The sequence below is a fragment of the Maylandia zebra genome, linkage group LG8, assembly GCF_041146795.1.
Source record: "Maylandia zebra isolate NMK-2024a linkage group LG8, Mzebra_GT3a, whole genome shotgun sequence".
NCBI lineage: Eukaryota > Metazoa > Chordata > Actinopteri > Cichliformes > Cichlidae > Maylandia > Maylandia zebra.
The window spans coordinates 20013772-20028936 of NC_135174.1; the positions used below are offsets into that span (position 1 = coordinate 20013772).

Below are 15165 nucleotides of genomic sequence, written 5' to 3' on the forward strand. Positions count from 1 at the left end.
GATAGTAATTGAAGACAAATGAGGCAGTAGAAGCCAAACTAAACACAAGTCACTAGAGACGAGTAACTACCAAAATAAGACAGGAATAAATACAAATACAGACAGTAGCTTCAAACTAAAGGGAAGCAAAACAAAACACAAGGAATTAGACAGGACTGACTGAAAACTAACAGACTAGGAACAAAAACTAAAAGCTAAATCAAAAGAATGGTCACAGCGACAAACTAACAAACACTATATATATATATTTATATGTGTGTGTGTGTGTGTTTAAAATAACAAATAGCTATTTAATTCAGATGATATAATGAAAATGCAAGTGCATTCACCTCTTACATATAAAAAGAGAGACAATGCATTGTCACAGACACTGGAAATACTGAACATTGTTGTGCCATATACTTAATACTGTCTGATTATATTTTCTATTAATGTGTCTCTGTAACATAACAATAGTTAAGAAAAACAGAGTAAAATAAAAGCATATTTTTCCTCTGAAAAGCACAATGACAGAATTATAATTGTTGGTAGACAGGGTTTGAACTAGTTTGTGTTTGCAGATAGGGATTATGTGTTTTTTCTTCTTAACAGTATGCAAAGAATATATTTTTAAATGGGACTGGGAGAGGACTAAAGTAGTGTAACTTCGAAATCCCAGTTGAGTGGCGTCTGGAGGCATCATAATTTTATTAACTATGAATCCATGTCATCGTCCTGCATGACTGCATCCACTCGAGTCAGCCCATTGCAGCTCTACTAAAATCTGAACCTAAGTTACCAGTGAAGGCTCAGCACGTCATGACTCAGCACGCTTCTGTGGTGTGATGTGGGGTGGTTTAAATTGCACGATATTACTGTCACACTATCCTGACATGACCGAGGTTACTCCAGTACAAATTCCCAAAACATTCACACCACGCACGTCCCGCAGCATCTGACTGAGAGCGACCAATCAGAGGGCGTGATCTTGACTTCTGATCCCTGTGGCCCCATAGAGGAAGGGCGGGTGAAACACCTGTGCCAACTTGCAAACTTACTGACACTGAACACTCGCGGATTGCAGTGAATTTTAATGAGTTGTGTAACGCTCCTCTAAGTGTGCAAATTGGGTCAGATAACAAACAAACAGGGGGAAAAAACCCCAAATCGTTAAGTGCAGACTTTGATGCATTCACGTGCTTTGTTGCAAACAGGAAAACGGATCAACATCTAAAATAGTTTACCTGAGGGCACTGATGCGGGAAGCACCATGATAAACACCCATATTTACCTTCAGTAGAGCAGCTTGACTACGCTACACAGAGCCCTCTGCTGTTCATAGTGAAAATTGCTTAGATAACCAAGATAACAATAGCACACTGTGAAAACAACTGCTTCTAAGATGTAAAAGCAGCAAACTTTTAAATATTTGCTCTCATTGTTCTCTTCCAAAGTGGGATAATATATATTGAAATAGTGAATAACACTTTGAACTGTTTAGTTTTTGTGTAAATGTTGGTATGACAACACATTTTGATGGTTGTTTTCAATTTAACAGTGAGCATCAGAGGAAGAACCAGTTTTCAACTTTAAAAGTCATGTATACACAATACACAACATGACTTAATACATGAAGCAATACAAGAAGCTGTGGAGCACCTTTTTATTTATTTTTTAATAAAAAAAAAATTGTTTTTTTTATTGCACGAGTAAAGGACTCAGACACTATATTGGCAGCACTACTCCCTCACACTAAGAAGTCTTTTGGTTTGAATCCCGTCTCTGGTTTCCGTGTGGGGTTTGCATATTCTCTTTCTCTGTGCGCTCAGTCTGGGTACTCTGGCATCCTACTATTGTGCAAAGACATTCATGAGGTGAGGTTAATTGATTTTAAATTGGCTGTAGTTGTGAATGTGAGCGTGAGTAGCTGTCTGTCCCTGTAAGTGTTAGCCCTGCAATGGATTGGTGACCTGTCCGAGGTGAACCCTGCTTTTTGTCCAATGACAGCTGGGATAGGTTTCAGCCGGCCTGTGACTGTGGATACTTTGAATAAGATAGATGGAGTGAGGAGATCACCGATTAAAGAGATCAGAGTTCAACTGTTTTGCTAAACCACAATGTCATTGCCTTATTAGACGTAGGTACCAGTGACATTGTGATCTCTAGTGACAGTATGGAAGAGAGGTTTATATACTTAGCATCAACCCTCCAAAGCAATGAAGTGTGTGCAAGAGAATGCAGACAAGGTGGACTGGGTGGAGATGAGTATTAAAGGTAATTTGCAGCAGAAGGACAGCAGCAAGAGTGAAAGGAAAGCTTTACAAGATAGTAGAATGATGAGCTATGGAGAATGGTTTGGAGAAAGGAGGCAGAGCTGAAGATGTTAAAGATGTTCACTGGGGGTGATGAGGAGAGACAGCTCCGGTTTAAGAGTTTGGAGGCAAAGAGGGATAGTGGATATACTGGATAAAGGATGTTGAAGCGGGAGCTGGCAGACAATAAGGGAAAAAGAAGACCACACAAGTTCTTGGATGTAGTGAAGGAAGTCATGCAGAGGGTTGGTGCAACAGGCAAATGACCTCCCTTACAGGGATCACTAGAAAAAGGACAAAAAAATTGTATTGAATATGAACAAGGAGACAGATAATGTTTAGAAACGTGCAACCTTTTAAGTGAAATTTTATTTGAAAAAAGGATACCGAAATGAATAAAGTAAGCAAGATGGATTGTATAAATATCTGTGCAACCACAATGGGCACACTGAGGCACTTCACTGCCTTCTGCTGCCACAACACACCAAACTATAAAGTTTTATGTTCAGCTACAAAACTCTTAAGATCTTTGTTTTGTCAAATCCTTTAAGTCATATCATTATTATGATCTAATCTAAAACTTGTATGATTTAAAAATGGGAACTTTAGGTTATGAAAGGATAAGATGTGGCCTGGATAAAGAGGAATAGTGTATCTTTAACAGAAGGAGTGGCTAACACAGAGTTCATGTTCAGTTTAACATAAAATTGTGTACTTTTGTTTTACAAGCTGCCCCGTGAGCAATAGGGGAAGTAGTTAACATGCATACTGAAGCAAGACTGAGAAAAAAAACAAAACAAAAAAACTTCAGTCGTTCACACAAGCTATCAGGAAATATTGTACCAGTGCTAATAAAGTGTGGAAGAGGAAATAAAACAGCAAAACTTTACAATCACTCTATGACATTCTTCTGCAGTACTTTGGCCCAAAAACACACATGGCACAATGAACTGGAAACAATCTATTACAGCAAGTGTAGAGAACAGTAAGATCTATGTTACAGTGTTTAAACGTGTTGATGCTTGTTGTTGTTGTTGTTGTAAAATTATACACACCGAGTAAAGCGTGTCAGCCTGTTCCTCCCTCACACAAAGAACACCGACAGGGTGGATAGTAAGTGCAGCCCAGAGTTTATTTTCATGATTTTTAGTCTGACCTTTGGAGATGAGAGTTCCTAGTCAAAGATGTTTGTTTCTAATGCTGAACTGGACTTCTATATGCACTGGTGTGCAGTGTAATATGGAATATGAAAATGCACCACTTTGTAAACTACCTCAATTCAGACTTTGCACCACTTGCTTCGTATATTACATCAACTCTTGAATGTACACAGAATCACAAATTTTGGAATACATTCAACTTTTTTTTCCTCTTTCTTGTTTTGTAAAATTATCACAGCAACATCGACAACTCTCTACAAAAACCAACCTCACTGCCCAAATCAGGCAAGTCTTCTGGCAAGGAAACTGTACGGAGTGATGAAGAACACGATCTGTAATATTACCAGCCATTATTCTCATTATTGACGCAAGTCATCAGGCCAAAAAGAAATAAATACATATACAACAATATGGTAACACTGAAGTCTGGTTGGTGGTGAACCTGGAGGTTACACGCCCAGCTTGTTGGCGATAGTCATGACTACTTTGAGGATCGGCATGAAGGCGGAGATCTCGCTGAAGTTGCTGCTGCTGACCACCTGAGTGTGGACCTCCAAACCCCGCTGGTAGTTCTGGCTGGCCACACAGCGACTGATCTCATGGAGTCCGCTCAGGATGTTGTGAGAGAGCTGAGAGGCAGTAGGGAAATTATATTATGTTTAAAGTTTTTACTGTACTATGTGAGAAAATTGTGAAAAATCTAATTTACTGTTGCAGTTTAAGTCACAAAAAACGGCAAATCCCAAGTTCTATATTTTCTTTTTTCTCCCACTTCTTCAGCATGTAGTTCAACACAGTAGTTCTTAAACTGTGAAGTGACCCCCCCTGGTGGGAGCATTAGGTGTCTGCAGGTGGATGACTGAAGAAAAATGCAGAGTGCGATGATGTTGAATAAATATGATTTAAGTGAAGGAACATTAACATTCATCTATGATCCTTTTTCATGTTAATAACTATTAATAGCAATTGTGTTGTAAACAGTTATCCCTGTAGATCCCCCGAATCTGTTTACTGGTGTGCTCATGGAAAATGTTTAGCTTGTACTGCATACTTAATTCTGGTTTTATCCCCATTTACTGGACACTGTAAATGCATAGTTTGTCTTGTTTTACTACTTTATTTCTTTGTATTGCATTCTACCTAGAGCATCTCGAGTGCCCACTGATAGCAACAATTACATCAGTAAACTCAAATTGACGCTTGCTTAGTTACAAATACATATAATGGACTAAGACTGATCATTTTCTCAGCTATCTTCACAAAGACTATGCTTTTTTACTGGCTGAGCCCTTAGTTGCCATTGGATTCAAGTAGAGCATGTCCTGGGTCCTTTTTTTTTAAAGTCATAACAAGTAAAAATATCAGGTTTACAACTTCATCCCGATGTCTGACATGCACTCTAGCTTTTAGATCTCTTGTAAAAAAAATTGTACTTTAAAAATTCAAGGTAACGTTAAGCACTTGGCAGGTTAGCGTACACAATTACCTGCTGAGATGGATTAAACAGATCCAGGTACGTTTCATATTGTCAGTGTAGTGAGTACACAATGGTTTAAACATTTTCTTTAGTCTTTAAATAGGTGACCTTAAGTGTGTGGCATGTTCATTTAACTCAAACCTTTTAAAGACCTAATATTTTATTGTATATATCCATAAACATTTATTCTTAAATTGACAAAAGCACTTTTTTATTTCAGGTAATGCAGTGCACCTCCACTGTACAGCACTGACTTAGAATTATAAACAAAGCATTGCTATGACAGTGGTGGCCCTTGACAAGGCTTAGCTCATCATGCAGGTTTTATGTCCTTTTTTCTGAGGTTGAGAGTGTGATATCTATTAATGCAACAAGAGTCAGCTGAATTTTATTTGTGGTGGTCAAAACGGAAATGGTGCAAACATGTCACCCATAGAAACACACCTGCTTTTTGTTTTTGTGGTTTTGGCAGGTTAATGTAAACAGCATTTGATCTTTTTAAGTCATTGCTACATAGTGAGAAGAAACTCAGTGGTTTTACCCTCACAACAAAATTTTAAGCAGACAAAAAGGGAATATCAAGAAAGACAAAGTGATATTGAGATTTATCAACTTTTACCTCAGATTCTGTTTAAGTACACAATGCATTTCTAACTGCACTGTATCATTTAAAAGCAGCTTTTTAAAGTCAAGTTTTTCTGTCAATTTTTTAAAAATAATTTTTTGAATCTGATCACTTCTGATCCTTACCGACTGCTCTCTCAGCTTATCATACAGGTGCCCCAAGCGCTTGGCAGCATCATCAAGTTTTCTTTTAGTTTGCTGAAAGAGAAACACTTCTTGTCACTTTGTATCCAATAACAAAATAATTTTGTTTCAATCAACAAAAACATTTGCACCAGAAAAACTGTGAAACCTAGATGCAGCTACAGACTGTGGAACTTACTGGGTCTCCTGCAGCTAGCTGGCAGCGCTGCACCAGGCTGTCAAAGGTGGACTTGAGAACCATGTGCTCAGGAGGGATTTCTTTCTGTTGCACCTTCTCTGATGGCAGCTGCTGGAGGAGCTGAATAACACAAGCACAGAAACATAAGGTGACAAGGTGTTACTGTTGAGAATTCACAAAACAGCCCCCTCGTTTGACACCAACCTGTACGCTGGGCTCTTGAGGGGCTCCAGGGGGTACCTGGGTGTTGTCATGGGGCTGAGCAGCCTCCACTGGGAATCTCATCACAGGTGCTGTGATGGGGGCTGGTGGAGTATAGTTATCAGGAACCTGAATATACAACAAAGTATATTATAATGAGTGAGGAAAAAAACAATGAACCAAGCAGTTTAGTTTTGGTATATCAATAAATGACACATTTGTTACATTTTTGCTAAACTGTTGGTGTAACATAAATTCATCTGCCTTTCTTGCCTGCAAGAAAGAAGAAGTGCTTAATGTGAATGTGCTTGAGTTTTCAATAAGGGTGAACTAAACTAAGAGAGTCTGCTAGTTTAGTTTAGTGAGCTCTCGAGAGAATAACAATGCTCTCCTCAAAGGAACGTGGTGCTGCACAACAATATAGCTGCTTTTACTACATTTGCAAGCATACAGCAGAACAGTATTTTGACAGTAAGAAATGCAGGCTTACCTTCTTCTTCCTGGGTCCACCTCGCACTGTAGGTGGGTCATTCCAGCCTTCTTGAGATCCTGAATCAGAAGAATAATGACAATTATTAAGGAACTACTAACATCCGTTGTTTAGATACACTCAAGCAACCAAGGATTGTCTACAAGAGACAATCTTTTTGGGCCCAGGTGGTAAAAACACTGCAAGTCAAGCCATACAGATTTGGCAGTTTATGCAGAAACAAACAAGCAAATTTTCAGGCAGCATTATTCACTCAAAGGCAAAAAAACAGAAAGAAAAATTCTATGAATATCATACTGAGTCTATTTCAGGTTAATTATGTAGCAGCTGCAAGTGTTTAAAAATGTCCTACTTATGCTTTAATTTCAAATAGCAATGTATATATATATGCGCGTCATCTTTAATTGCCTGACACAGAATCATCTACAGTCTTGTCTGAGTCTGGAAAATTCATTTAGAGCTCACATATAAAAAATACACCAGGTAAGTCTTTACATTTCCCTTCAATATAGGGTAACACAAACAATCATCAAGAAACCAGACAAATGGAGAAGATCTGCATGGATTGCAAACCAACGCATATTAACTTTGAGGTTAATTTAGGGATACTATATTGTTTTGCACAGATATTTTTTTTCTGGTTCTTGAATGGATTGTTTGATCCTCCCTTATTCCATATCCAGCCCTAACCCTGTCACCTTGGTTGTCACACTGGGAATTCAGCCAGGGAAAGTATCCTGCAAGTCAAAAAGGAGTGACAGCGGAACAGATGTAAATCACCACGAGCAATATATTCCTGCTGACCTCTGTAATTTCTTTCTTTAAATTCATGACTAAAAAAATGTGGAACGGTGTCAGGAAACAATGTAGCTGTGATCTCATACCAGTAGGAGGAGGAGCCACCACTGGAGCTGGGAAGGGCTTTGCAGCAGGAGCTCCAGGTCCACCCTGTGGATATCCAGATCCAGGAGGAACATAGGGAACAGACGGAGGTGCAGTACCCTGGTTGTGAAGGCTTCCTGGGTACACTGGAACCGGGGCTCCAGGCTGGGAGCGAGGTGGTGCAAAGCCTGAGGAGGTAGGTGGCATGAAGCTTATTGGTGGCACCCCGGGGCTGGGCATGGGGGGTAGGCCTCCAGCAGCTGACGATGAAGGTGGCAGTTGAGGCCCTGATAAAGTAGCAGCTGGCATAGAAGGACCTGGAGGTGGAAACGCTGGAGGTCCAGCAGTGGACGGTGACTGAGGCTGGAATGGCTGGTGAGGAAGGAAACCTGGGAAAAGCCACAAATGATTGCCATAATATCAAGAAACAAAAAAGGGCAAAAAATACAAATAAATTCAAATATTCTACAAATGGTCAAACCTGGAGCCACAGCAGGATGTTGGGGGTAGGAGGGTCTCAGGGCAGGGCGGGTTGTACTGGGTGGCAGTACATGAGAAGAAGGCTCCAACCAACCAGGCCCAGGGTTGGTTGGAGCAGCTTGAGGGGTAAAAACCGATGGCAAAGGAGGCTGCTGTTGTGCAGTCATCTGAGCAGCAGGAGAGGGCTGGTAATGACTCTAAAATACAAATGAATACAAATTAAATACAAATTCATTTTGGAAAATATATTTAATATTCATTGTATTGCTAACAAACTGATACCGTAAACTGTGCTTTTGATGCAGGAGTTGGAGCAGCAGGAGTGGGCTTTGCAGTGGACACACTGACTCTGTTGAAGGTGTTTGGAGGTTGCTGTTGGACAGGAGCCTCTCCCTGAGCGTGAAACAGCCTGTTTCTTAGCATCACGATCCCAGCCTGACAAGACAAAATTGGACAAACATGCAGATGCAGTTATTACAAATCAAACAAAGCAAAGAAAAATGAATTGTGCCATTAATAATTAAATCATTTATAGCTATTTTACTTGGTCTGAGTTCTCAGGCAGGTAGCTCAGGGCAGTGGTCAAGCTACCCTCTGCAGCCAGTATGCCAGCATAACAGGTTAGCTTCTCAGCCAGGACTGGGCTTTGGACCGCCACCTCACAGTTACGGAGACGTTCAATGGACTTTCGCAGCATCATGACTTTCTCAACCAAATCCTGAAACACAAATAAATGCCTTTAGACTAATAGATTCTTCGCTGGCAGGTAACTGTAACTATTTTTCACCCCCGAATCATCTCAGTAAGTGCACAGCGACTCATTAAAACTTTGCTCAAATAAGCAGAAGAGTTTGTTCATCATTGCTAGAGGCAGATTAGAACAAATATTAAGATTATACCTCTAGACCAAGAGGAGAAGAGCAGTCTCTATACAAGGCCCAGCATTCCACTAGCTTCTCAATGTTTCCAGAGCAGATGTAACACAGACATGCCTGCAGGCAACGCTTCTCTGTACCCTCACACTCCAACCGGCTTCCCAGTGTATCTACCATGATGAATAAAAGAAAATTACAATTTTTTTGAATAGAGGGACTGAAATTAGAACAGATACCATGAGCACAGGTAGATTTGGTATGAATAAGGTGGATACTAACCGCACAGGCGAGCAAAGTCTTCAGGGTGAGCATAGGTCAGGAGAGCAGCGAGAGCTTCCTTCCAGTTGTCCAGCTCACAGCTTTGGACTATGTCTTTCCAGTTTTGGGTCACCACTGATGATATAAGCTGCAGTTGGAACAAACACGTTAGGTATACATTCAGGAAAAACATTCATTTCATTGTGGTTGTATGAGCTGGACCACTATTAATCATAATCTTACCATTGAGATGCTATTCTTTTGTTTGCTTAGGTATTTCTGTTGAGTTTTCTTCAGCAGTTCTTCTCCTCCGCTTATAGAAAGCAGGATTGCTTCAGCGTAGCGACCATCATTCAGACACAGATCCACAGCTCCCTCAAAGTTACCAACCAACAGCGCCTGACTTATCAAACCATCGGTGTCTTAAAAACAGAAGGAGATAATCAATGCAATCATAAAATCACAAGTAAATATCAGATAACAGTAGATTTTCAGAGGAGAAATTTTACCACATGACACTGGGATCTGAAAGTTAGAGTTTTCCTTTGGGGTCTGGCTGAAAAAATCTGCTGGTGACACAGAACCTGAAGTTCTAGCTTCAGCTGCTTCATCAGACCTCTGAAAATAACAAAGAGTGTTTTAAATGGAACAGGAGACACACAGCTTGAAAATAGATACCGTACATTTGCAGAAGTGCTGACCTCAGTGGAGAGTCGCTGCATCTTTTCTGCCAGATCTTTGGCATCCACTCCATGTCCATTGGGTTGGAAATTCTTCCCCAGACATTTTGAAATCTGAATAAGCACAACAGGAAGTATGTGATATGATTTAGAGAACCAGTGCATTCACAGAAATTTTAAAGTTAATGTTAAATATCAGTGACTAGCTACAGTCAAGTAAGAGCCATGATACCTTTCTTTCCAATTCATCCTTGCTAAACCCCAAAAGTTTAAGGAATTTAATACGGGCTTCATCCTCAAAATTAACCTGTAAATTAAAAGAGTGAATCAGCATACAGGATAATAACACCCAAAACTGACTGACAGATTTAACATTAGGTTTTAGTAGCTGGATGGCGAACCAGAAGGAACTTCCATATGTCCTGCTCAGCATCTGACTTGGAGCTCTGAATCTTAGCCTGGCAGTAACTGTTGAAGGAACCTGACTGCAGCGCTGTCTGCAGCTCCCTAGAGCGCTGTAGGAACTCTGTCTCTGTGGTAACTTGGCTCACAAACACTTGTCTAGGGACGGGTTGGGGGCTCTGGACTGGAGGCAACTTGGGATTCTCAAATGTGATCAGCTTTCCACCAAACTAAGAAACAAAAACAGATCATATATAAAGATAATTGTTCTGTTGTTTTTAATGGAAGAAAATTGCTACAAAAACATTAAATGCTGCACTTACAGCAAAGGAAGCTCCCACTGGCCTGCGCACCCACTTGGGTGGCTTCTTGAGAGGAGGAACTATGGTGTCCTGCACTTGAGGCTGAGGAACTTGCAAAGGAGGCAGCACCTGCCCCGTACCAAAGGGATCCATTGTGTCAAATGAGGATGATATCTGTTAAATAAAACATAAAAAAATGTTGAAACAAATATGCTGAAACAATTAACTGACTGCAGCTATTTTGATAAATAGTTCATAGACCAAGCAGACAAACAAGACATTTAAACATGTCAATATTTCTGTTGTGAAACTGATTAATATTTGTAGCAATTTTTAACAGCTGATGATCAATCAACCATTTTAATGAATAAATATAATTAGCTGTGACCCTGCTTCATGTGATAGCTTTCAACTATGATATAGCCATCGTTCAGACTTAATGTACAACGTGTTTATAAGTCAATATTAAGTGCTTTACATGGGCACCATCTTGTGGACAAACAATGGAGGTCAGACACGGTTTAAACAAATAAAACCGTAAATACAAACACAGTTAAATTCAAAATCTTTTAAAGACAGAGCAAACATTACTCTTTCAGCTGTGCTCTGCTGCTGAGCCTTCAAGCTCCCTCCCATCACAGAGTAAACAGTGATTCTCCCATCAAATGATGCCGTTGAAAGCAGCGCTGGATTCCTGGGGCACCACTCCACATCAAAGCACCACTGGTTAGTTGTTGGAAGCTCATAGATTACCTGAATAGAAGACACAGCTTTTATGATTGGAGTAACAAATATAGGTAACAACAATGAGGGCTTATTCACTCATAATACACAGGATTCTTGCCACAAAGTTACCAGAGCAGCTCCAACTAGCTTGAGGGTGAGGTAGGTTGGGGAGTTGTATATTAGGTACTTAGCTAATTATGTGTCACAGATACAACAGTGGTGCTGTATTGCTGCAGCTCTGCAGTCAGTGAGAAAGGAAAGACAGACTCTAGCTTCATTCCTGCTTCAAGGCTATATCAGGGTAAAGCATGAAATGAAGGTTAACCTTTTCACACACAGCAGTCATTTAGCCTACCAACTAAGGATCAAGTGTAGTTTATCCCATAAGTGGATGGATGACAGCTTAAAAGGCAAAATGATATTACGTCATAATATTTGCCTGGGTTTTTTTTTTTAACTTTGAAAACTATAGTCTTTAACAGCTGGTTTATATGTGTAAAACCTGTAAGAGAAACATTAACCTAATAAGGTGGAATAGCTCAGTAGCTTAGAGGCTTGCCAAACAATTGCAGAATCCCTGATACATGAGCAGTAATTAAGATTGTGTACCTCTCCTGTGTTTGGATTCCAGCAAAGGATCCGATTGTCTTTAGCACTACTAAGCAGGAGCTCAGAGTCAGCCTGGCTCCAGGATATAGACAAAATTCCCCTTGTATGGTTCTCCAGTACTTTAAGAGGTGATGTGGCAAAGCGAAGGTCCCACATCTGGATCACTGGCAGTCGGTCATCTTCAGAGGCCAAGACCAACTGAGTGGCCACATCAGGGTGCCAGAGCATTCCTGAACAGTGCATCTGAAATCACATAAAAGTAAAGAGTTAAAAATATGAGAGTTCATTTCTACAGGATGCAACATTAAAATCTGCATTTTTGATTAACAAATGAGTCAAATTACTGAGCATCCAGAGCAAAACAGGATAAAAGTGGGATTTTGCATTCTACAAATAGTCTTGTCTCAACACATGTTGCTTTAAAATGATAGATAAGCCTTTTTGACTTGTTCACATGATTTCATTACTTTTACAGAAGGAACTCTGGACTTTATTTAAGCCACCAACCCTGTTGCTATGATCACTGATCTTGATGATGGGCTCGTTCTTTCTCAGGTCCCAGACGACTGCTTTCCCGCTGGGGTTAGCAGAGGCCAGGATGTGCTGAACCTGCCGGTTCCATGAGACTACACTGATATCTTCAGCAGGCTGAAAAAGAAAAGAAAAAACAAAAGTTGTTAGTCTAAAATAAAAACAAGTCTACCTGTGAGTCTTACTACAACAGATCCCTCATGATTATATGCATATAGGGACGGTTTGACATATGAGCAAAAAATAAGTACTGGGTGACACTATTCATGTTGATTGCCATAGACTTGGAATGCTTCCAGTGGTAAAAGTGCTATGTGAAAAACATCAGTATTAGCCAGAACTTCACAATCATTACACCCAGGAATGCAAATGCCATGCAAACACTGTTTGTTTCTGTTATGGAAATATCATGTAACCATGGCTTATTCTAACAGCAAGGACTCCCATGAAATATAGACAGCCTGTGCAGACATGTTTTATTCAGCTATCTTGATACTGAGGAGAACAAGGTTATACCCAAATGTTGGTAAGAAGTATAGACACCAAGGCTTAAATTTACTCCTTAGCAAGCAAGTATTATATAACTATACAACCACAAATAAAATATTCTTGTGATTTCATTGTTTCTCACCGATATTAAAACTATAAAGGCAAAAAAAAAGAAAAAGAAAAGTCAAAACCTACTTACTGGGGAATTGTGGTTTGACTCATTATAAACACATTGGTTTAGAAGAGAATAAGATTTCAACACCATGACAAACCACGTGATCCCATCATGTACTCACCTGTGTCTTTGCTCCTGGAGTCATAGGACTGCTGAAGTTGTTTAGATCCCAGATGTATATCTCTGAATCATTTGCTCCTGACGCAAGGAGGTTACTCTAAAAATTAATAAATTAAAACATCAATCTGAAACACAGAGGGACGTCTGTACCGACTGTCTTTGAATGACAAAGGAAATCACTAGCAGGTTTCTATTTACCTGAAAATGGTTGAAATCTAATGCTCGGACAGGTCCTGTATGTTTGTCAGATTGTCCCACTACAGCCTCCCCACTGGAGTTCATTATTGCCTCTGGATCATAGACAGTCAGTGTTCCATTTTCACTACCACCAACCAGCCTTCCTCCAGTACCATCTGCTCCACTTCCAAAATTTACCCACACTATACTATGCAACCTATAAATGACATAGCAAGTTATTAGCACCCAGTCATAGACTGCATACTACAAAGGTTATATGCTTTATTTCTTTAACATGCTGTCTTCTGAACAAATAACTACACTAAATATCTCAAAAAATAAAAAAAATGGAAGAATGATTCTAAAGCAAGATGTGAGAACAATTAAAAAGATAGCAAATGAGCAACATTAATTTAATTATTAATAAGTAAACGTTTATTTTAAGATTGCACTAGTTTTATCTATGTGGTATCAAATTAACTGGCAGGCCTGAATTTACTTGTTGATACAACCATTTGAAAACATTCAGTTTTATCAGTGTAAGGAATTTACGGGCAAGTCACAACATGAAGTGTCCCTTCTGTGACAGTCACTGTCTGCAGCTTGTGATAAAACTAACCGAATCAATCAGGGAGCCAATAATCATATCAAAGCGGCATAACGTGGTAAACCTTTTCCATGGTTGCTGATATAGGCTGTGTGGAAACAATCAGTGGCTTATACTCTTGCCATGAATGTGTGGTCTTGTGTGGTCATCATTTATCTCTTCTTTACGTTACCTGTTTGTAGTTGCCAACGACCCTTTGAGCTGCATGTCCAGTGAGGGGTCAGAAAAATCCATCTCAAATATCTCTATAGCAGCTGTGGTGTTGAAAGAAGCATCAAGCTGTTGTGCTGCTGTTCCCAAGGCCAAGTATATAGGATGGTGCCCGGCAGGACTCCACGCCTGGTGGGCAGTCCTCTGGATCTCTTTCAGCCTCATCTTCCTCTACAAGTGTTCAAATTCCAAATCCTGGACAGCAGAACAGACTCCGCTAAACCAATTACATTATATCCCAGTCCCTAAAATATATAATGTTGGCTTATTAATAACACAAAATTCGCATTTATATCTCGAATATTCTTACTTTCCAGAGTACCTCAGGCTATTACCTGTAACAGCAGTAACTTAATCGTCTATACATAAATCTAGCTTTCGAATACGGTTGTGCAAAGTTATATGTTAATTATCACAATGAAATGAATGTAGTTATCCTCTAAATTAAACTATCGTTAAGCCCCCTTTTAGGCAAGCTAACATAACATGTAGTTAGCTTTTATTAGCATTTAGCAATCATGTGTCAGAAACCGTAGCGTTAGCTTTTGTCGGTTAATAACTTTGTAAGAGCAGACTCTTCTACTGGTAATGATCTCATTATATTTGTTTTAATGCTAAATTAACCTCTCATACACGTTGCTACTCATTTTTAAATCCCGAGCTAACGCCGGGCTATTTAATTCCGGTGCACAAACGGACCAGATCTTTATTGCACGCAAGCTAGCCAACAGCCACCACCCCAGTTAGCATGTTTTAACAAAAAGGACCACTGGGCGCCTTAAAACTCAGCCCAAAAAAGATAAATATGGCCTTGAGAGAAACTTACGTCAATTTATTTGTCAGAACTTGACTGCCCGCATCTACTACAAACTCGAGAGCTACTTTACAGCCAAGCTAGCCAGCTCAACCACAGCCGGAGTCGGACCAAAGTGCTTTGCCGTGTTGTCACTACGGTACGGTAGCTGACAAGGACATTCCTCACAGTAACCTGAAGTTAACCCAGTAATACTGAACCAGAGAACGTGTATAGACTTACACCTATAGATCATGTTCATTACTAAGAGTACATTTCATTTG

General features: G+C 39.8%; 1 protein-coding gene across 1 annotated transcript; it reads right to left on the reverse strand.

Moving 5' to 3' along the window:
• Positions 1-2641: 2641 nt before the first annotated feature.
• sec31b (SEC31 homolog B, COPII coat complex component) lies at positions 2642-15070 on the reverse strand. The gene is made up of 25 exons (XM_004561227.2): positions 14915-15070; positions 14051-14283; positions 13293-13488; positions 13096-13191; positions 12287-12427; positions 11780-12022; positions 11036-11197; positions 10466-10618; positions 10142-10372; positions 9973-10047; positions 9762-9854; positions 9570-9678; positions 9304-9482; positions 9082-9208; positions 8827-8972; positions 8472-8645; positions 8210-8362; positions 7929-8124; positions 7450-7836; positions 7264-7302; positions 6566-6624; positions 6079-6204; positions 5875-5994; positions 5679-5750; positions 2642-4080 (listed from the first exon to the last, which is right to left on the reverse strand). The coding sequence occupies exons 2-25, from the start codon at positions 14251-14253 to the stop codon at positions 3901-3903; spliced, it is 3660 nt and encodes a 1219-aa protein (XP_004561284.2). The 5' UTR covers positions 14254-14283; positions 14915-15070; the 3' UTR covers positions 2642-3900.
• Positions 15071-15165: the final 95 nt, after the last annotated feature.

What these genes read in the sequence shown, in the direction of transcription:
- sec31b (XM_004561227.2), bottom strand. Translation starts at nt 14,253, where the DNA reads ATGAGGCTGAAAGAGATCCAGAGGACTGCCCACCAGGCGTGGAGTCCT. An exon ending in ACATATGGAAGTTCCTTCTG is followed by an intron (nt 10,048 to 10,141) that starts GTTCGCCATCCA and finishes TTTAATTTACAG; the next exon opens with GTTAATTTTGAGGATGAAGC. An exon ending in AGCTAGCTGCAGGAGACCCA is followed by an intron (nt 5,751 to 5,874) that starts GTAAGTTCCACA and finishes TTTCTCTTTCAG; the next exon opens with CAAACTAAAAGAAAACTTGA.